The sequence below is a fragment of the Pimephales promelas genome, chromosome 6, assembly GCF_988280905.1.
Source record: "Pimephales promelas chromosome 6, fPimPro1.hap1.1, whole genome shotgun sequence".
Taxonomy (NCBI): domain Eukaryota; kingdom Metazoa; phylum Chordata; class Actinopteri; order Cypriniformes; family Leuciscidae; genus Pimephales; species Pimephales promelas.
This window is the reverse complement of record NC_142774.1, coordinates 1,531,487-1,543,843: the sequence shown is the minus strand read 5'-3', so window position 1 is coordinate 1,543,843 and position 12,357 is coordinate 1,531,487. Positions and strand designations below refer to the sequence as shown.

The window sequence follows — 12,357 nt, the reverse complement described above, 5'->3', positions numbered from 1 at the left end:
GCGTTTTCTACACGTTTTTAGGCGCTATATGTGAATCCGGCCTAAAAAAGCACATTACAGCGTCTGTACTGCTTCTATTGTTCTCATTTGTAAGTAGACAGATCGTCTGTATAGCTGCTTTGAATCAATATATATATATATATATATATACATTGTGAAAAGTGCTATACAAATACACGTGAATTAAATTGAATTAACGCTTATGTGGTTAAAACTGCTGCTGCTTGCTCGTGTGGCCACTAGATGTCACTGTCCATTTCTAGTTTAGTCTTCTTCATGAGGCTTCTCAAAGGTTTAATTCGTTGCTGGTATTCATATTTTTTCTCTTTTGTATGGACAATTAATTATTTGAGCTGTTTACTTCAGCCAGATGGCGCTCTTTCTCAGTATAATTTAGCACAGAGTCAAACGAGATGATCTCATACTATAAAACCCCTCTTGTGCTCAGAGGACATTCAGCATAAAGAAGACTGAACTCAACTCACAATGAAGATCCTCCTCGTCTTCTTCACTTTCTACTCCATAAGTGCTAAAGTTAATCTGCACATTATGAGTGAGTAGAACAAACTCTCAGTGTCATCTAAGTTGATATATCAGTGTTTTCATATTTAGTATTTGCTACATGTTGCGTTCGATGAAGATTGATTCAGTCAAATATGTGATTGACAGCTAAAGTGGGCGTGTCTAGAGCGACTGGCCACTCAGGAGGTCGTATGATGATCAAGTGTGAACATCCTCAACACAACACCAAGCCAAAATTTGGTGCACCTGTAATACTGATTTGTCCTTTTGGTGACACCGTAGTTTTGCACAAGGGATGATGAACAGCTGGCGGTGTGAATGCAGAGCGGTCGTGTGTTTGAGCCTAATGTGTGTATTTTATCTGAGATCGCGTGTTTTATTCATGAACTTGAAACTTGACGCCCGTTTATGACGGAAGGGGATTATCAACATTTGTTTGTGAGCGCAGCGAGGTATGATGTTTTCTTTCATTGATCATTCATAATACTCGTATGGTTTTATTAGATGTATAATTAATGTTTGTCGATATGTTTGTTTTGTAATGATGTTTGTAACCGTGAAACCAAGTGTGTGAATTTTTTTCTGTGTTTTCAATACAGTTTTCACGGTGCTACGGTGATGATGAATATGAGTTGAGCTTCGTGGTTTGGCGAACTTAATAAAGGACACCTTATGCATCAGTCGAGACTCTCTCTTTTGGATCCAACGGCTGCTATATACTTGTACATGTTCTAAATATATATTTATACTTATGAATTGAGCTTAAAGTTTATGTAATTAGCAAATGACATCTGTGTTAAATAGGAATATATTGTAATAATGTTAAAAGGCGTAAAGATAGAGCAAAATATCTTGGTTCAATCATTGATGATAAACTTTCCTTCCAAGACAATGTGGATCTTATGGGCTACATAAGAAAACTAGACAGTGTTTAAGTCTACAGTTTTGACATTGAAAAACCATTGTTTATAGATCAATGATTGAAAGTGTTTATTGTTTCATCATGGTATTACAGTGAAACAGAAGAATGAACTAACACGAGTAATCAATGAAGCAAATAAGATCATCGGCCAAAAACAGAGCACATTACAAGAGCTATTTACTTTTTTTTTTTTTTTTTTTTTTGGAGAAAAGGGCATTATCAATGTATTCAGACCAGACTCATCCCCTCCATTCCTGCTTTGAGATCCTTCCTTCGGGGCGCAGGCTTATCCCTAATGTTTCAGAAACCCGAAAAGTGACCTTAACCCGACCATAACCCGAAAATTGGCTGCATGTAAACTGTTACTCCCTATTTGATCCCCTTATGTTTGCTGTCCTGTACACGTGCCATGTCTATACTTGTCTTAACGAAGTTGTGATCTTGTAAAATCCTGTCTTGTTCCTGTATAGTTTAATGTCAAAGTCTTAGTCTAGGGTTATTAGTCTTTATTTTCCCGACCAGTGTTGTTTGCCCCCTCGTGGGTTTTGTTTTCCCAGTTTTCTGTTATCAATAAATGTTGTGTGTTTGCATACTTTCTGCAATTGGGTTCATCTGCTATCCACATAACAGTATTAATTATTTATTTCTTATGTGTTTTTTATGTGGTTTGTAACGTGGTGGTTGTGCCAGTGTCAAAGATGAATTTCTGTCCACTACATCTGAACAGACAATGAAGTTAATCAAATCAAATTCGCATTCATGTTATTATTTGCCTATATATAGATGTCAGTCGGATATGGACTTGATTTATGGTAATTGAGAATGAACGTGCACGCGCATCCCATTTACGACAGGTTGGAATTCATTAACACACACATTTCACTATGACATCTGACGTTTACGATGTATTTGTAAATCATGAGAAGAGTTTTCGGGAAGGTCTCTTTACGCGCAAATCACTCTCATATTTACACTCTCATATTTACATATTTATGAATGAGACTCACTGTGCGGAACTGCAGGCACTCCGGCCAACGGTGACGTCACGCGCATACCCTCTATTTATAATTTCTGAACATTGAATCTCAGAATTTATTCACCCTTTTCTCATGGTTTTTCAATAGAGTTCATACAAGTATATAGTAGAAAAGCAATAATTCTAATCATTTGCTCATTGCAACGCAGAGTGACAACATGCCCCGCCTGCACAACTGGGACAAAGTTCTCTTAAATATAGCATTTAAACCCGGCTAGTCTGTCTTCTGCTGTCACACCAGCATTCAAGAACTGTCTCAACTGTTAATTAACAGATATAAGATAAAATAATATTAGACTTGTTTAAAATTAACACAGGAAACTTACTTTTGCTATGGTTAAATAAATGTTCAGTAATATCTTAAATATATAGGCTATATATTTTTTAAATTCTATACTGTTATGGCAACTAGAAAATTCGTCCGTTAACCTCCATAATGTGTCGCGTTTCAAATCAATGCCAGTTGGAACTGCTAATCAAATGATAACACTAATTACTGCCAGGTGGTGGTTAATTAATTGAATTAACGAGATGAATGCGTTCCTGATATATTAGAGTCTGAAGAGTGGCTTGATAAGGGTTAGTCTTGGGTGAGCTGTCCTCATGGCTGTGAGGGAGATTTGTGTTTGGAAGAAGCTCATTTTCACCCTTTTTCTCTTTGCTGTTGATGGACTTAAAAAACCAGGTAAGTACCATTAGGCTTTGAAGTGTTGTTTCCTAAACTTTAGAGATGGTGAAAATAAGCATTGTGAACCATTGAAGCTTTCCTTCGACACCATTACTCTTGGTTTGTTTGCCATCCAGTGATCAAATGGATGATGGTCCTGTGTTTTTTTTTCTGCTTTGCTTTGTTTCTGGTTTAGATTAGGTGAGCTATTGGCTGATCTGAGCCATATACTCTATCATCTTTACAGGACATCCACTTTAAGCCACAAAGTTGATTTTTCACTGTTTGTTTGGAATTTCTCTCGCAAATGTAATGGTGTCAATCTGCAATGGTGTCCTTTTATGTTTGTAGTTTGCAGAGTCACATTTGTGGATCTCCTGGTTCCTTAATTTGAACTTGGATCAATGCTTAATGGAAAGGTAAGCAAAATGTCATCCCTTATCCCAGAAGCCTTCAAATTGTTTCCCTTTCCTAACCTTGATTATTCTTAACAGATATCCATGACTCCAGTTGCAAACAAAGTGACTGTGTCGATATGGCTCCAGCAGTGCAGATTCTGGTCTACAGCGTTCTTCCCAGTGAGAATGCAGCTGTGCTCTCTTACCACCCTGTTGGACATTACATCTTCTTCGCCCTGGACTTGCGGACCATTCGCTGCCCTGCGGCTCTCCACCTCTTTTGCCTTTGAATAGCTCCGCCCTCCCTCAGGTTCCACCTCCATCTATGGTCGCTGCAGCTCAGCCTCTAACCTCAGGATCGCTGCTTCCACTTCAGGGGGTCGGCGCTGTGGCCTAGTCCTGGTTGCCTAGGTCTTCGTGTCTCACTGCCTCATTGCTTCTCTGGCTACGTGGTGTGCTCCACCTCCATCACCTCTGGTAATCCCCTTGGTAGTGTTGGGACTCTTCACTCCATGGCTACTCCATTTTGCGTCGCCGCCGTGGGATGCAGTCCTGACTGTGGGCTAGGTCTCCGTCTGCCCTTCCCTGCTCAAGGCCATCTCCCTGGCTGTCACCACCATCTGCACAAACCTTTTTTCATGGTTCTCTTAGGCTTTTTATTGTCCTCCAGCTAAGCCGTCCGTCCATCCCGTCCGCCCAATCCGTCCGTCCGTCCCGTCCGCCCAATCCGTCCGCCCAATCCGTCCCGTCCGCCCAATCCGTCCCGTCCGCCCAATCCGTCCGTCCCGTCCGCCCAATCTGTCCCGTCTGCCCAATCCGTCCGCCCAATCCGTCCCGTCCGCCCAATCCGTCCCGTCCGCCCAATCCGTCCGTCCGTCCCGTCCGCCCAATCCGTCCCGTCCGCCCAATCCGTCCGTCCGTCCCGTCCGCCCAATCCGTCCCGTCCGCCCAATCCGTCCGTCCGTCCCGTCCGCCCAATCCGTCCGTCCCGTCCGCCCAATCCGTCCGTCCGTCCCGTCCGCCCAATCCGTCCGTCCGTCCCGTCCGCCCAATCCGTCCGTCCGTCCCGTCCGCCCAATCCGTCCGTCCGTCCCGTCCGCCCAATCCGTCCGTCCGTCCGTCCGTCCGTCCGCCCAATCCGTCCGTCCGTCCGCCCAATCCGTCCGTCCGTCCGCCCAATCCGTCCGTCCGCCCAATCCGTCCGTCCGTCCGCCCAATCCGCCCGTCCGCCCGCCCGTCCGTCCGTCCCGTCCGCCCAAGCCGTCCGTCCAGTCCCGTCCGCCCAAGCTGTCCGTAGCTGGAGGAAAGGTTGGTGCAGGTGGTGGTGACAGCCAGGGAGATGGCCTTGAGCAGGGAAAAGCCGATGGAGACCCAGCCCACAGTCAGGACTGTATCCCACGGCGGCGGCACAGAATGGAGTAGCCATGGAGTGAAGAGTCCCAACATTACCAAGGGGATTACCAGAGGTGATGGAGGTGGAGCACACCACGTAGCCAGAGAAGCAATGAGGCAGTGAGACACAAAGACCTAGGCAACTGCGACTAGGCCGCAGTGTCGCAGAATGGAGTAGCCATGGAGTGAAGAGTCTCAACACTAGTCTCCCAAGACTTTGAGGTGAAAAAATACGGTAAGTTGTTGTGTGAGGGCAATTCAATGACAGATCTGAGGCCTTAATCTAAAGCACTTTGTTTCTGGTTTAGTTTTGCCCAAGTTTGACGTGACCGTATACGCACCGCAGACCTACAGCGTTGCAGTTATGGGACTGAAAGTTGAGTCTTGTGCCAAGTGAGTGATGCTTTATTTTATTGTCTTGTGGTTGGTCAGTTCTTTATCTTGTTATGATGTTTCCCAGATGTACATATGGCCAACCTGTACCTGGTCAAGCCTTAGTGGAAGTGTGCCGTGATCCATTTCCATACAGTCTGCTTCATAATTTGATCAGACAGTGTCTGACTCAAACAGCAAAGGTGTGTGACTCCTGCCTTACGGCTAAGGGTTTTCCTTTTGCCTGTGCTTGACTTAATTTTGTCTTTGTTCTCCTACCAGATGAATGCCACGGGCTGTGCCTCTATTACTGTTGATACATCAGTGTTTTTAAACACCAAATTTGAAGACCAAATGCAAGACACATTTCTTTTAAGTGTGAATGTTACTGAGGAGGGAACAGGTGAGCTATTGGCTGATCTCAACCATATACTCTATCATCTTTACAAGACATGCATTTTAAGCCAGTTGATATTTTTCACTGTTTGTTTGGACTTTCTCTCGCAGATGTAATGGTGTCAATCTGCAATGGTGTCTTTTACGAACAAAGCTGTATATCTCTTGGAGGGGAGCAACTGGCCCAACAAACTGCTGTTGAATCTAACCACAAACAAGAATGGACGGGCTGCGTTCTCCCTGAACACTGCTAATCTTAAGGCTGATCTGAATCTGCTGGTACGACTTGTATTTTGTAAAAATTAAGACTTTCTCTAGCATGATACTGATTAAGTTTGATCTTCCCCAGGTGAGTGCTAATCCAGAGGTTTTTTATGGTTCTAAATCGCCATACTTCACTGCAGATACAAGGTTTGTTCAGCTTCTCCAACCTGTTTCTCCTAACTATAATGAAGCTCAATCAGCAGCTCAAATGTGGTGCTTCGTTTCCAGTGACCGTGGCGTATTCATTTGTTGGAGAGGCTGGTAGCTACAGCGCTGACAATCTAAATGGTGAGTGGACATTAGTTTTGTAGTTAAGTTTGCTGGTCTGTTTGTTCCACAACTTGCACACCTATGTCTTCTGTCAGGTCTTATCCAAAGGAGTGATCATCCTCCATGGATTTCAGACGGTTAAAGCAAAGGCTGGTGATGCAGTCACAAGTGGCTCTGTGACGTTCCAGTTGTCTGTCAGCGTTGATATGGCTCCAGCAGTGCAGATTCTGGTCTACAGCGTTCTTCCCAGTGAGAATGTAGTTGCTGCTAGTGTGCCGTTTGGGACTGAAATGTATTTCCAGAACCAGGTACTGTATGATGTGGCTATTTTTCAATTTGGGAATGTTGGTGTGTGTGTCCTACAGCTTGTTGGTCCTTGTTCCAGGTGTCTCTGCAGTTTTCTCCGGCTACGGCGGTTCCTGTGGAGGGAAATGTTCTGACAGTTTCTGCTCAAGCAGGATCTCTGTGTGGTAGATCAGAGCATCCGGATCATGGAGCCAGGAAGACATCTGAGAGCTGAGAGGCTGTCTGTGTGCCTCAATCAGGTTTTTCGTTTGGGCTTTTAATCTGGATATTTCAGTGTGTGGCACTTCTGATTAGAATGCCACTTTAGTTTATCCCAGTGTCTGAAGTACAAGGGCCTGAATTTTTATCGCAACTTCAGTGTCGGTATGTCTGTTAATTAAATTCTTGCTCTAGAAATTGATACATGACTTAAAGATAAAATGAAAAAATGTAGTATTGTGTTGTAATGGTCTATATTAGCTTTCGTTACTAAATGTGGTCTTTTAATATGACGGTTGAAAGGACGTCCGTCCGTCCTTCCGTCCGTGTGTCCGTCCTTCCGTCCGTGCGTGTGTCCTTCCGTCTGTGCGTGCGACCTTCCTTCCGTGCATCCGTCCGTCCGTGAGTGCGTCCTTCCGTCCGTCCGTGCGTGCGTCCTTCCTTCCGTCCATCCGTCCATCAAGACACAAAGACCTAGGCACCGCAGAATGGAGTAGTCATGGAGTGAAGAGTCCCAACACTAGTCTCCCAAGTTTTTGAGGTGGAAAAAATACGGTAAGTTGTTGTGTAAGGGAAGTTCAATGACCGATCTGAGGCCTTAATCTAAAGCACTTTGTTTCTGGTTTAGTTTTGCCCAAGTTTGACGTGACCGTAAACACACCGCAGACCTATAGCGTTGCAGTTATGGGACTGAAAGTTGAGTCTTGTGCCAAGTGAGTGATTCTTTATTTTATTGTCTTGTGGTTGGTCAGTTCTTTATCTTGTTATGATGTTTCCCAGATGTACATATGGCCAATCTGTACCTGGTCAAGCCTTAGTGGAAGTGTGCCGTGATCCATTTCCATACAGTCTGCTTCATAATTTGACCGGACAGTGTCTGACTCAAACAGCAAAGGTGTGTGACTCCTGCCTTACGGCTGAGGGTTTTCCTTTTGCCTGTGCTTGACTTAATTTTGTCTTTGTTCTCCTACCAGATGAATGCCACGGGCTGTGCCTCTATTACTGTTGATACATCAGTGTTTTTAAACACCAAATTTGAAGACCAAATGCAAGACACATTTCTTTTAAGTGTGAATGTTACTGAGGGAACAGGTGAGCTATTGGCTGATCTCAACCATATACTCTATCATCTTTACAAGACATGCATTTTAAGCCAGTTGATATTTTTCACTGTTTGTTTGGACTTTCTCTCGCAGATGTAATGGTGTCAATCTGCAATGGTGTCTTTTACGAACAAAGCTGTATATCTCTTGGAGGGGAGCAACTGGCCCAACAAACTGCTGTTGAATCCAACCACAAACAAGAATGGACGGGCTGCGTTCTCCCTAAACACTGCTGATCTTAAGGCTGATCTGAATCTGCTGGTACGACTTGTATTTTGTAAAAATTAAGACTTTCTCTAGCATGATACTGATTAAGTTTGATCTTCCCCAGGCGAGTGCTAATCCAGAGGTTTTTTATGGTTCTAAATCGCCATACTTCACTGCAGATACAAGGTTTGTTCAGCTTCTCCTACCTGTTTCTCCTAACTATAATGAAGCTCAATCAGCAGCTCAAATGTGGTGCTTTGTTTCCAGTGACCGTGGCGTATTCTTTTGTTGGAGAGGCTGGTAGCTACAGCGCTGACAATCTATATGGTGAGTGGACATTAGTTTTGTAGTTAAGTTTGCTGGTCTGTTTGTTCCACAACTTGCACACCTATGTCTTCTGTCAGGTCTAATCCAAAGGAGTGATCATCCTCCATGGATTTCAGACGGTTAAAGCAAAGGCTGGTGATGCAGTCACAAGTGGCTCTGTGACGTTCCAGTTGTCTGTCAGCGTCGACATGGCTCCAGCAGTGCAGATTCTGGTCTACAGCGTTCTTCCCAGTGAGAATGTAGTTGCTGCTAGTGTGCCGTTTGGGACTGAAATGTATTTCCAGAACCAGGTACTGTATGATGTGGCTATTTTTCAATTTGGGAATGTTGGTGTGTGTGTCCTACAGCTTGTTGGTCCTTGTTCCAGGTGTCTCTGCAGTTTTCTCCGGCTACGGCGGTTCCTGTGGAGGGAAATGTTCTGATGGTTTCTGCTCAAGCAGGATCTCTGCGTGGTAGATCAGAGCATCCGGATCATGGAGCCAGGAAGACGTCTGAGTGCTGAGAGGCTGTCTGTGTGCCTCAATCAGGTTTTTTGTTTGGGCTTTTAATCTGGATATTTCAGTGTGTGGCACTTCTGATTAGAATGCCACTTTAGTTTATCCCAGTGTCTGAAGTACAAGGGCCTGAGTTTTTATCGCAACTTCAGTGTCGGTATGTCTGTTAATTAAATTCTTGCTCTAGAAATTGATACATGACTTAAAGATAAAATGAAAAAATTTAGTATTGTGTTGTAATGGTCTATATTAGCTTTCGTTACTGAATGTGGTCTTTTAATATGACGGTTGAAAGGACGTCCGTCCGTCCTTCCGTCCGTGTGTCCGTCCTTCCGTCCGTGCGTGTGTCCTTCCGTCCGTGCGTGCGACCTTCCTTCCGTGCATCCGTCCATCAAGACACAAAGACCTAGGCACCGCAGAATGGAGTAGCCATGGAGTGAAGAGTCCCAACACTAGTCTCCCAAGTTTTTGAGGTGGAAAAAATACGGTAAGTTGTTGTGTGAGGGAAGTTCAATGACAGATCTGAGGCCTTAATCTAAAGCACTTTGTTTCTGGTTTAGTGTTGCCCAAGTTTGACGTGACCGTATACGCACCGCAGACCTACAGCGTTGCAGTTATGGGACAGAAAGTTGAGTCTTGTGCCAAGTGAGTGATGCTTTATTTTCTTGTTTTGTGGTTGGTCAGTTCTTTATCTTGTTATGATATTTCCCAGATGTACATATGGCCAACCTGTACCTGGTCAAGCCTTAGTGGAAGTGTGCCGTGATCCATTTCCATACAGTCTGCTTCATAATTTGATCAGACAGTGTCTGACTCAAACAGCAAAGGTGTGTGACTCCTGCCTTATGGCTGAGGGTTTTCCTTTTGCCTGTGCTTGACTTAATTGTGTCTTTGTTCTCTTACCAGATGAATGCCACGGGCTGTGCCTCTCTTACTGTTGATGTGTCAGTGTTTTTCAACACCAAATTTGAAGACCAAATGCAAGACACATTTCTTGTAAATGTTACTGAGGAGGGAACAGGTGAGCTATTGGCTGATCCCAACCATATACTCTATCATCTTTACAAGACATGCATTTTAAGTCACAAAGTTGATATTTTTCACTGTTTGTTTGGACTTTCTCTCGCAGATGTAATGGTGTCAATCTGCAATGGTGTCCTTTACAAACAAAGCTGTAAATCTCTTGGAGGGGAGCAACTGGCCCAACAAACTGCTGTTGAATCTAACCACAAACAAGAATGGACGGGCTGCGTTCTCCCTAAACGCTGCTGATCTTAAGGCTGGTCTGAATCTGGTGGTATGACTTGTATTTTGTAAAAATTAAGACTTTCTCTAGCATGATACTGATTAAGTTTGATCTTCCCCAGGTGAGTGCTAATCCAGAGGTTTTTTATGGTTCTAAATCGCCATACTTCACTGCAGATACAAGGTTTGTTCAGCTTCTCCAACCTGTTTCTCCTAACTATAATGAAGCTCAATCAGCAGTTCAAATGTGGTGCTTTGTTTCCAGTGACCGTGGCGTATTCATTTGTTGGAGAGGCTGGTAGCTACAGCGCTGACATAATCTATATGGTGAGTGGACATTAGTTTTGTAGTTAAGTTTGCTGGTCTGTTTGTTCCACAACTTGCACACCTATGTCTTCTGTCAGGTCTAATCCAAAGGAGTGATCATCCTCCATGGATTTCAGACGGTTAAAGCAAAGGCTGGTGATTCAGTCACAAGTGGCTGTGTGACGTTCCAGTTGTCTGTCAGCGTTGATTATGGCTCCAGCAGTGCAGATTCTGGTCTACAGCATTCTTCCCAGTGAGAATGTAGTTTCTGCTAGTGTGCCGTTTGGGACTGAAATGTATTTCCAGAACCAGGTACTGTATGATGTGGCTATTTTTCAATTTGGGAATGTTGGTGTGTGTCCTACAGCTTGTTGGTCCTTGTTCCAGGTGTCTCCACAGTTTTCTCCAGCTACGGCGGTTCCTGCGGAGGGAAATGTTCTGATGGTTTCTGCTCAAGCAGGGTCTCTGCGTGGTAGATCAGAGCATCCGGATCATGGAGCCAGGAAGATGTCTGAGTGCTGAAAGGGTGTCTGGGGTGTTAATATGACGGTCGGAAGGACGTCCGTCCGTGCGTGCGTCCTTCCTTCCGTCCGTGCGTGGGTCCTTCCGTCCGTCCGTGCGTGCGTCCTTCCGTCTGTGCGTGCGTCCTTCCGTGCGTCCTTCCGTCCGTGCGTGCGTCCTTCCGTGCGCCAATGCCCCGTACTCGGACTTCTCCAAGGCGAATAATTTATGCAGCTCAGAGTTCTCTCCTCAAGTCCATATACAGCAGCCACTGAGGGCAGGACAGTTCTGCCTAGAGATCAAGATGATTCTCCTCAGCCCATGAGGGCACTGTCTGTAGATTCACGAGGTGACCTTCTGCATTCTCATTCTGTCAGTCACAAAGAAATTGTCTCACTGACAACCTAGGAGACCTGAGACTACCAGGCTCGGCAACTCGGCTAACTTCAAATCATCCTTTCTCTTCTTATGAACCAACTCAATCCCAACACAAGCTAGCCCATCAAGAAGATGCTACATGTCCTCAACCTGGTATTAGGCACAGAGATGGACCACATGGTTACTACAACACAGACCACCGAGGCCATAACTATGTCCACTGACCAAAGAGATCGCAACCAATATCCTGCAGCTGTTCAGTTTATGCCTCAGGACTACAGTCAAAAGACAGCAGCTACGTATGGGACTTATAAAGATCATAGTCTGAACTGCAAAACCGTGCGCTATTTCCCTTCCACTGAACCATGCGGTTATCAGCAACCTTATCATGGGATTCCAGCTACAAGTCCAGTCTATCAAGATGAGAGACTTTCTCCAAGGGATACATTAGCTCACCATGCACATGAGAGACACTCAGACAGCTATGGTCAATCAGCTCCTAATCCTACAGACAAATCAAGCTTCTTGACCCAGCGACAGTACGCAGATTACGCTCAGCCTGGGACATATCAGCCATACCACCCAGTGCACCCTCCTTCTCTTCCATATCCTCATGTAGAGCCCACCAACAGAGGTCCTATTCTCACCATTCCTCATTTTTGCAGTGAAGATCCCAGAGAGTTTGCACGACTCAAAATTGCACTGGAGAATTTGCTACCTGCCGAGGCTACAGAATGTTTCAAGTACCAAATACTCGTTGATCATCTGAAACCGGAGGATGCCTTGCTCACTGCAGACTCGTACGTCAACAGCTGGTACCCATACACCAACACCATGAGGTCTCTAACTGCACTTTATGGTCAACCACATCAACTCGCACTACAAAGAATTGCAGAATTGATGGATGGCCCAAAAATCAGGAGTGGTGACACTTTTAGAATGTTTGTCCTCAATGTGCGTGCATGAGTTGGAATGCTGGACCAACTTGGAGCTAAAGGATGGACAGAGCTCAAATGTGGGTCACATGTTTCACATCTCCTTGTCAAGTTGTCT

General features: G+C 44.7%; 2 protein-coding genes, 2 long non-coding RNA genes and 1 other non-coding gene across 5 annotated transcripts; all 5 read left to right on the top strand.

Annotated features, from left to right (window-relative positions):
* Nucleotides 1-439: 439 nt before the first annotated feature.
* On the top strand, nucleotides 440-1,570 carry LOC148978435 (uncharacterized). The gene is made up of 2 exons (XR_016168999.1): nucleotides 440-974; nucleotides 1,122-1,570. It is a non-coding gene; the product is annotated as an uncharacterized LOC148978435 (long non-coding RNA).
* Nucleotides 1,571-2,944: 1,374 nt separating this feature from the next.
* On the top strand, nucleotides 2,945-4,662 carry LOC148978434 (uncharacterized). The gene is made up of 3 exons (XR_016168998.1): nucleotides 2,945-3,165; nucleotides 3,499-3,566; nucleotides 3,642-4,662. It is a non-coding gene; the product is annotated as an uncharacterized LOC148978434 (long non-coding RNA).
* A 419-nt stretch (nucleotides 4,663-5,081) lies between these two features.
* LOC120468277 (alpha-2-macroglobulin-like protein 1) lies at nucleotides 5,082-5,979 on the top strand. Its single transcript, XM_089132792.1, has 5 exons — nucleotides 5,082-5,172; nucleotides 5,246-5,330; nucleotides 5,398-5,512; nucleotides 5,592-5,712; nucleotides 5,817-5,979. Exons 2-5 carry the CDS (start codon nucleotides 5,302-5,304, stop codon nucleotides 5,957-5,959), a joined length of 408 nt encoding a protein of 135 aa, XP_088988918.1. The 5' UTR covers nucleotides 5,082-5,172; nucleotides 5,246-5,301; the 3' UTR covers nucleotides 5,960-5,979.
* A 2,508-nt stretch (nucleotides 5,980-8,487) lies between these two features.
* Nucleotides 8,488-9,513, top strand: LOC120460320 (alpha-2-macroglobulin-like protein 1). The gene is made up of 2 exons (XM_039648046.2): nucleotides 8,488-8,670; nucleotides 8,748-9,513. The coding sequence occupies exons 1-2, from the start codon at nucleotides 8,569-8,571 to the stop codon at nucleotides 8,880-8,882; spliced, it is 237 nt and encodes a 78-aa protein (XP_039503980.2). The 5' UTR covers nucleotides 8,488-8,568; the 3' UTR covers nucleotides 8,883-9,513.
* A 15-nt stretch (nucleotides 9,514-9,528) lies between these two features.
* Nucleotides 9,529-10,290, top strand: LOC120460275 (uncharacterized). The gene is made up of 3 exons (XR_016169000.1): nucleotides 9,529-9,701; nucleotides 9,781-9,895; nucleotides 10,004-10,290. It is a non-coding gene; the product is annotated as an uncharacterized LOC120460275 (transcript).
* The last annotated feature ends 2,067 nt before the right edge of the window (nucleotides 10,291-12,357 follow it).

What these genes read in the sequence shown, in the direction of transcription:
- LOC120468277 (XM_089132792.1), top strand. Translation starts at nt 5,302, where the DNA reads ATGGGACTGAAAGTTGAGTCTTGTGCCAA. An exon ending in AAAGTTGAGTCTTGTGCCAA is followed by an intron (nt 5,331 to 5,397) that starts GTGAGTGATGCT and finishes GATGTTTCCCAG; the next exon opens with ATGTACATATGGCCAACCTG. An exon ending in TGTTACTGAGGAGGGAACAG is followed by an intron (nt 5,713 to 5,816) that starts GTGAGCTATTGG and finishes TTTCTCTCGCAG; the next exon opens with ATGTAATGGTGTCAATCTGC.
- LOC120460320 (XM_039648046.2), top strand. Translation starts at nt 8,569, where the DNA reads ATGGCTCCAGCAGTGCAGATTCTGGTCTACAGCGTTCTTCCCAGTGAG. An exon ending in AAATGTATTTCCAGAACCAG is followed by an intron (nt 8,671 to 8,747) that starts GTACTGTATGAT and finishes TCCTTGTTCCAG; the next exon opens with GTGTCTCTGCAGTTTTCTCC.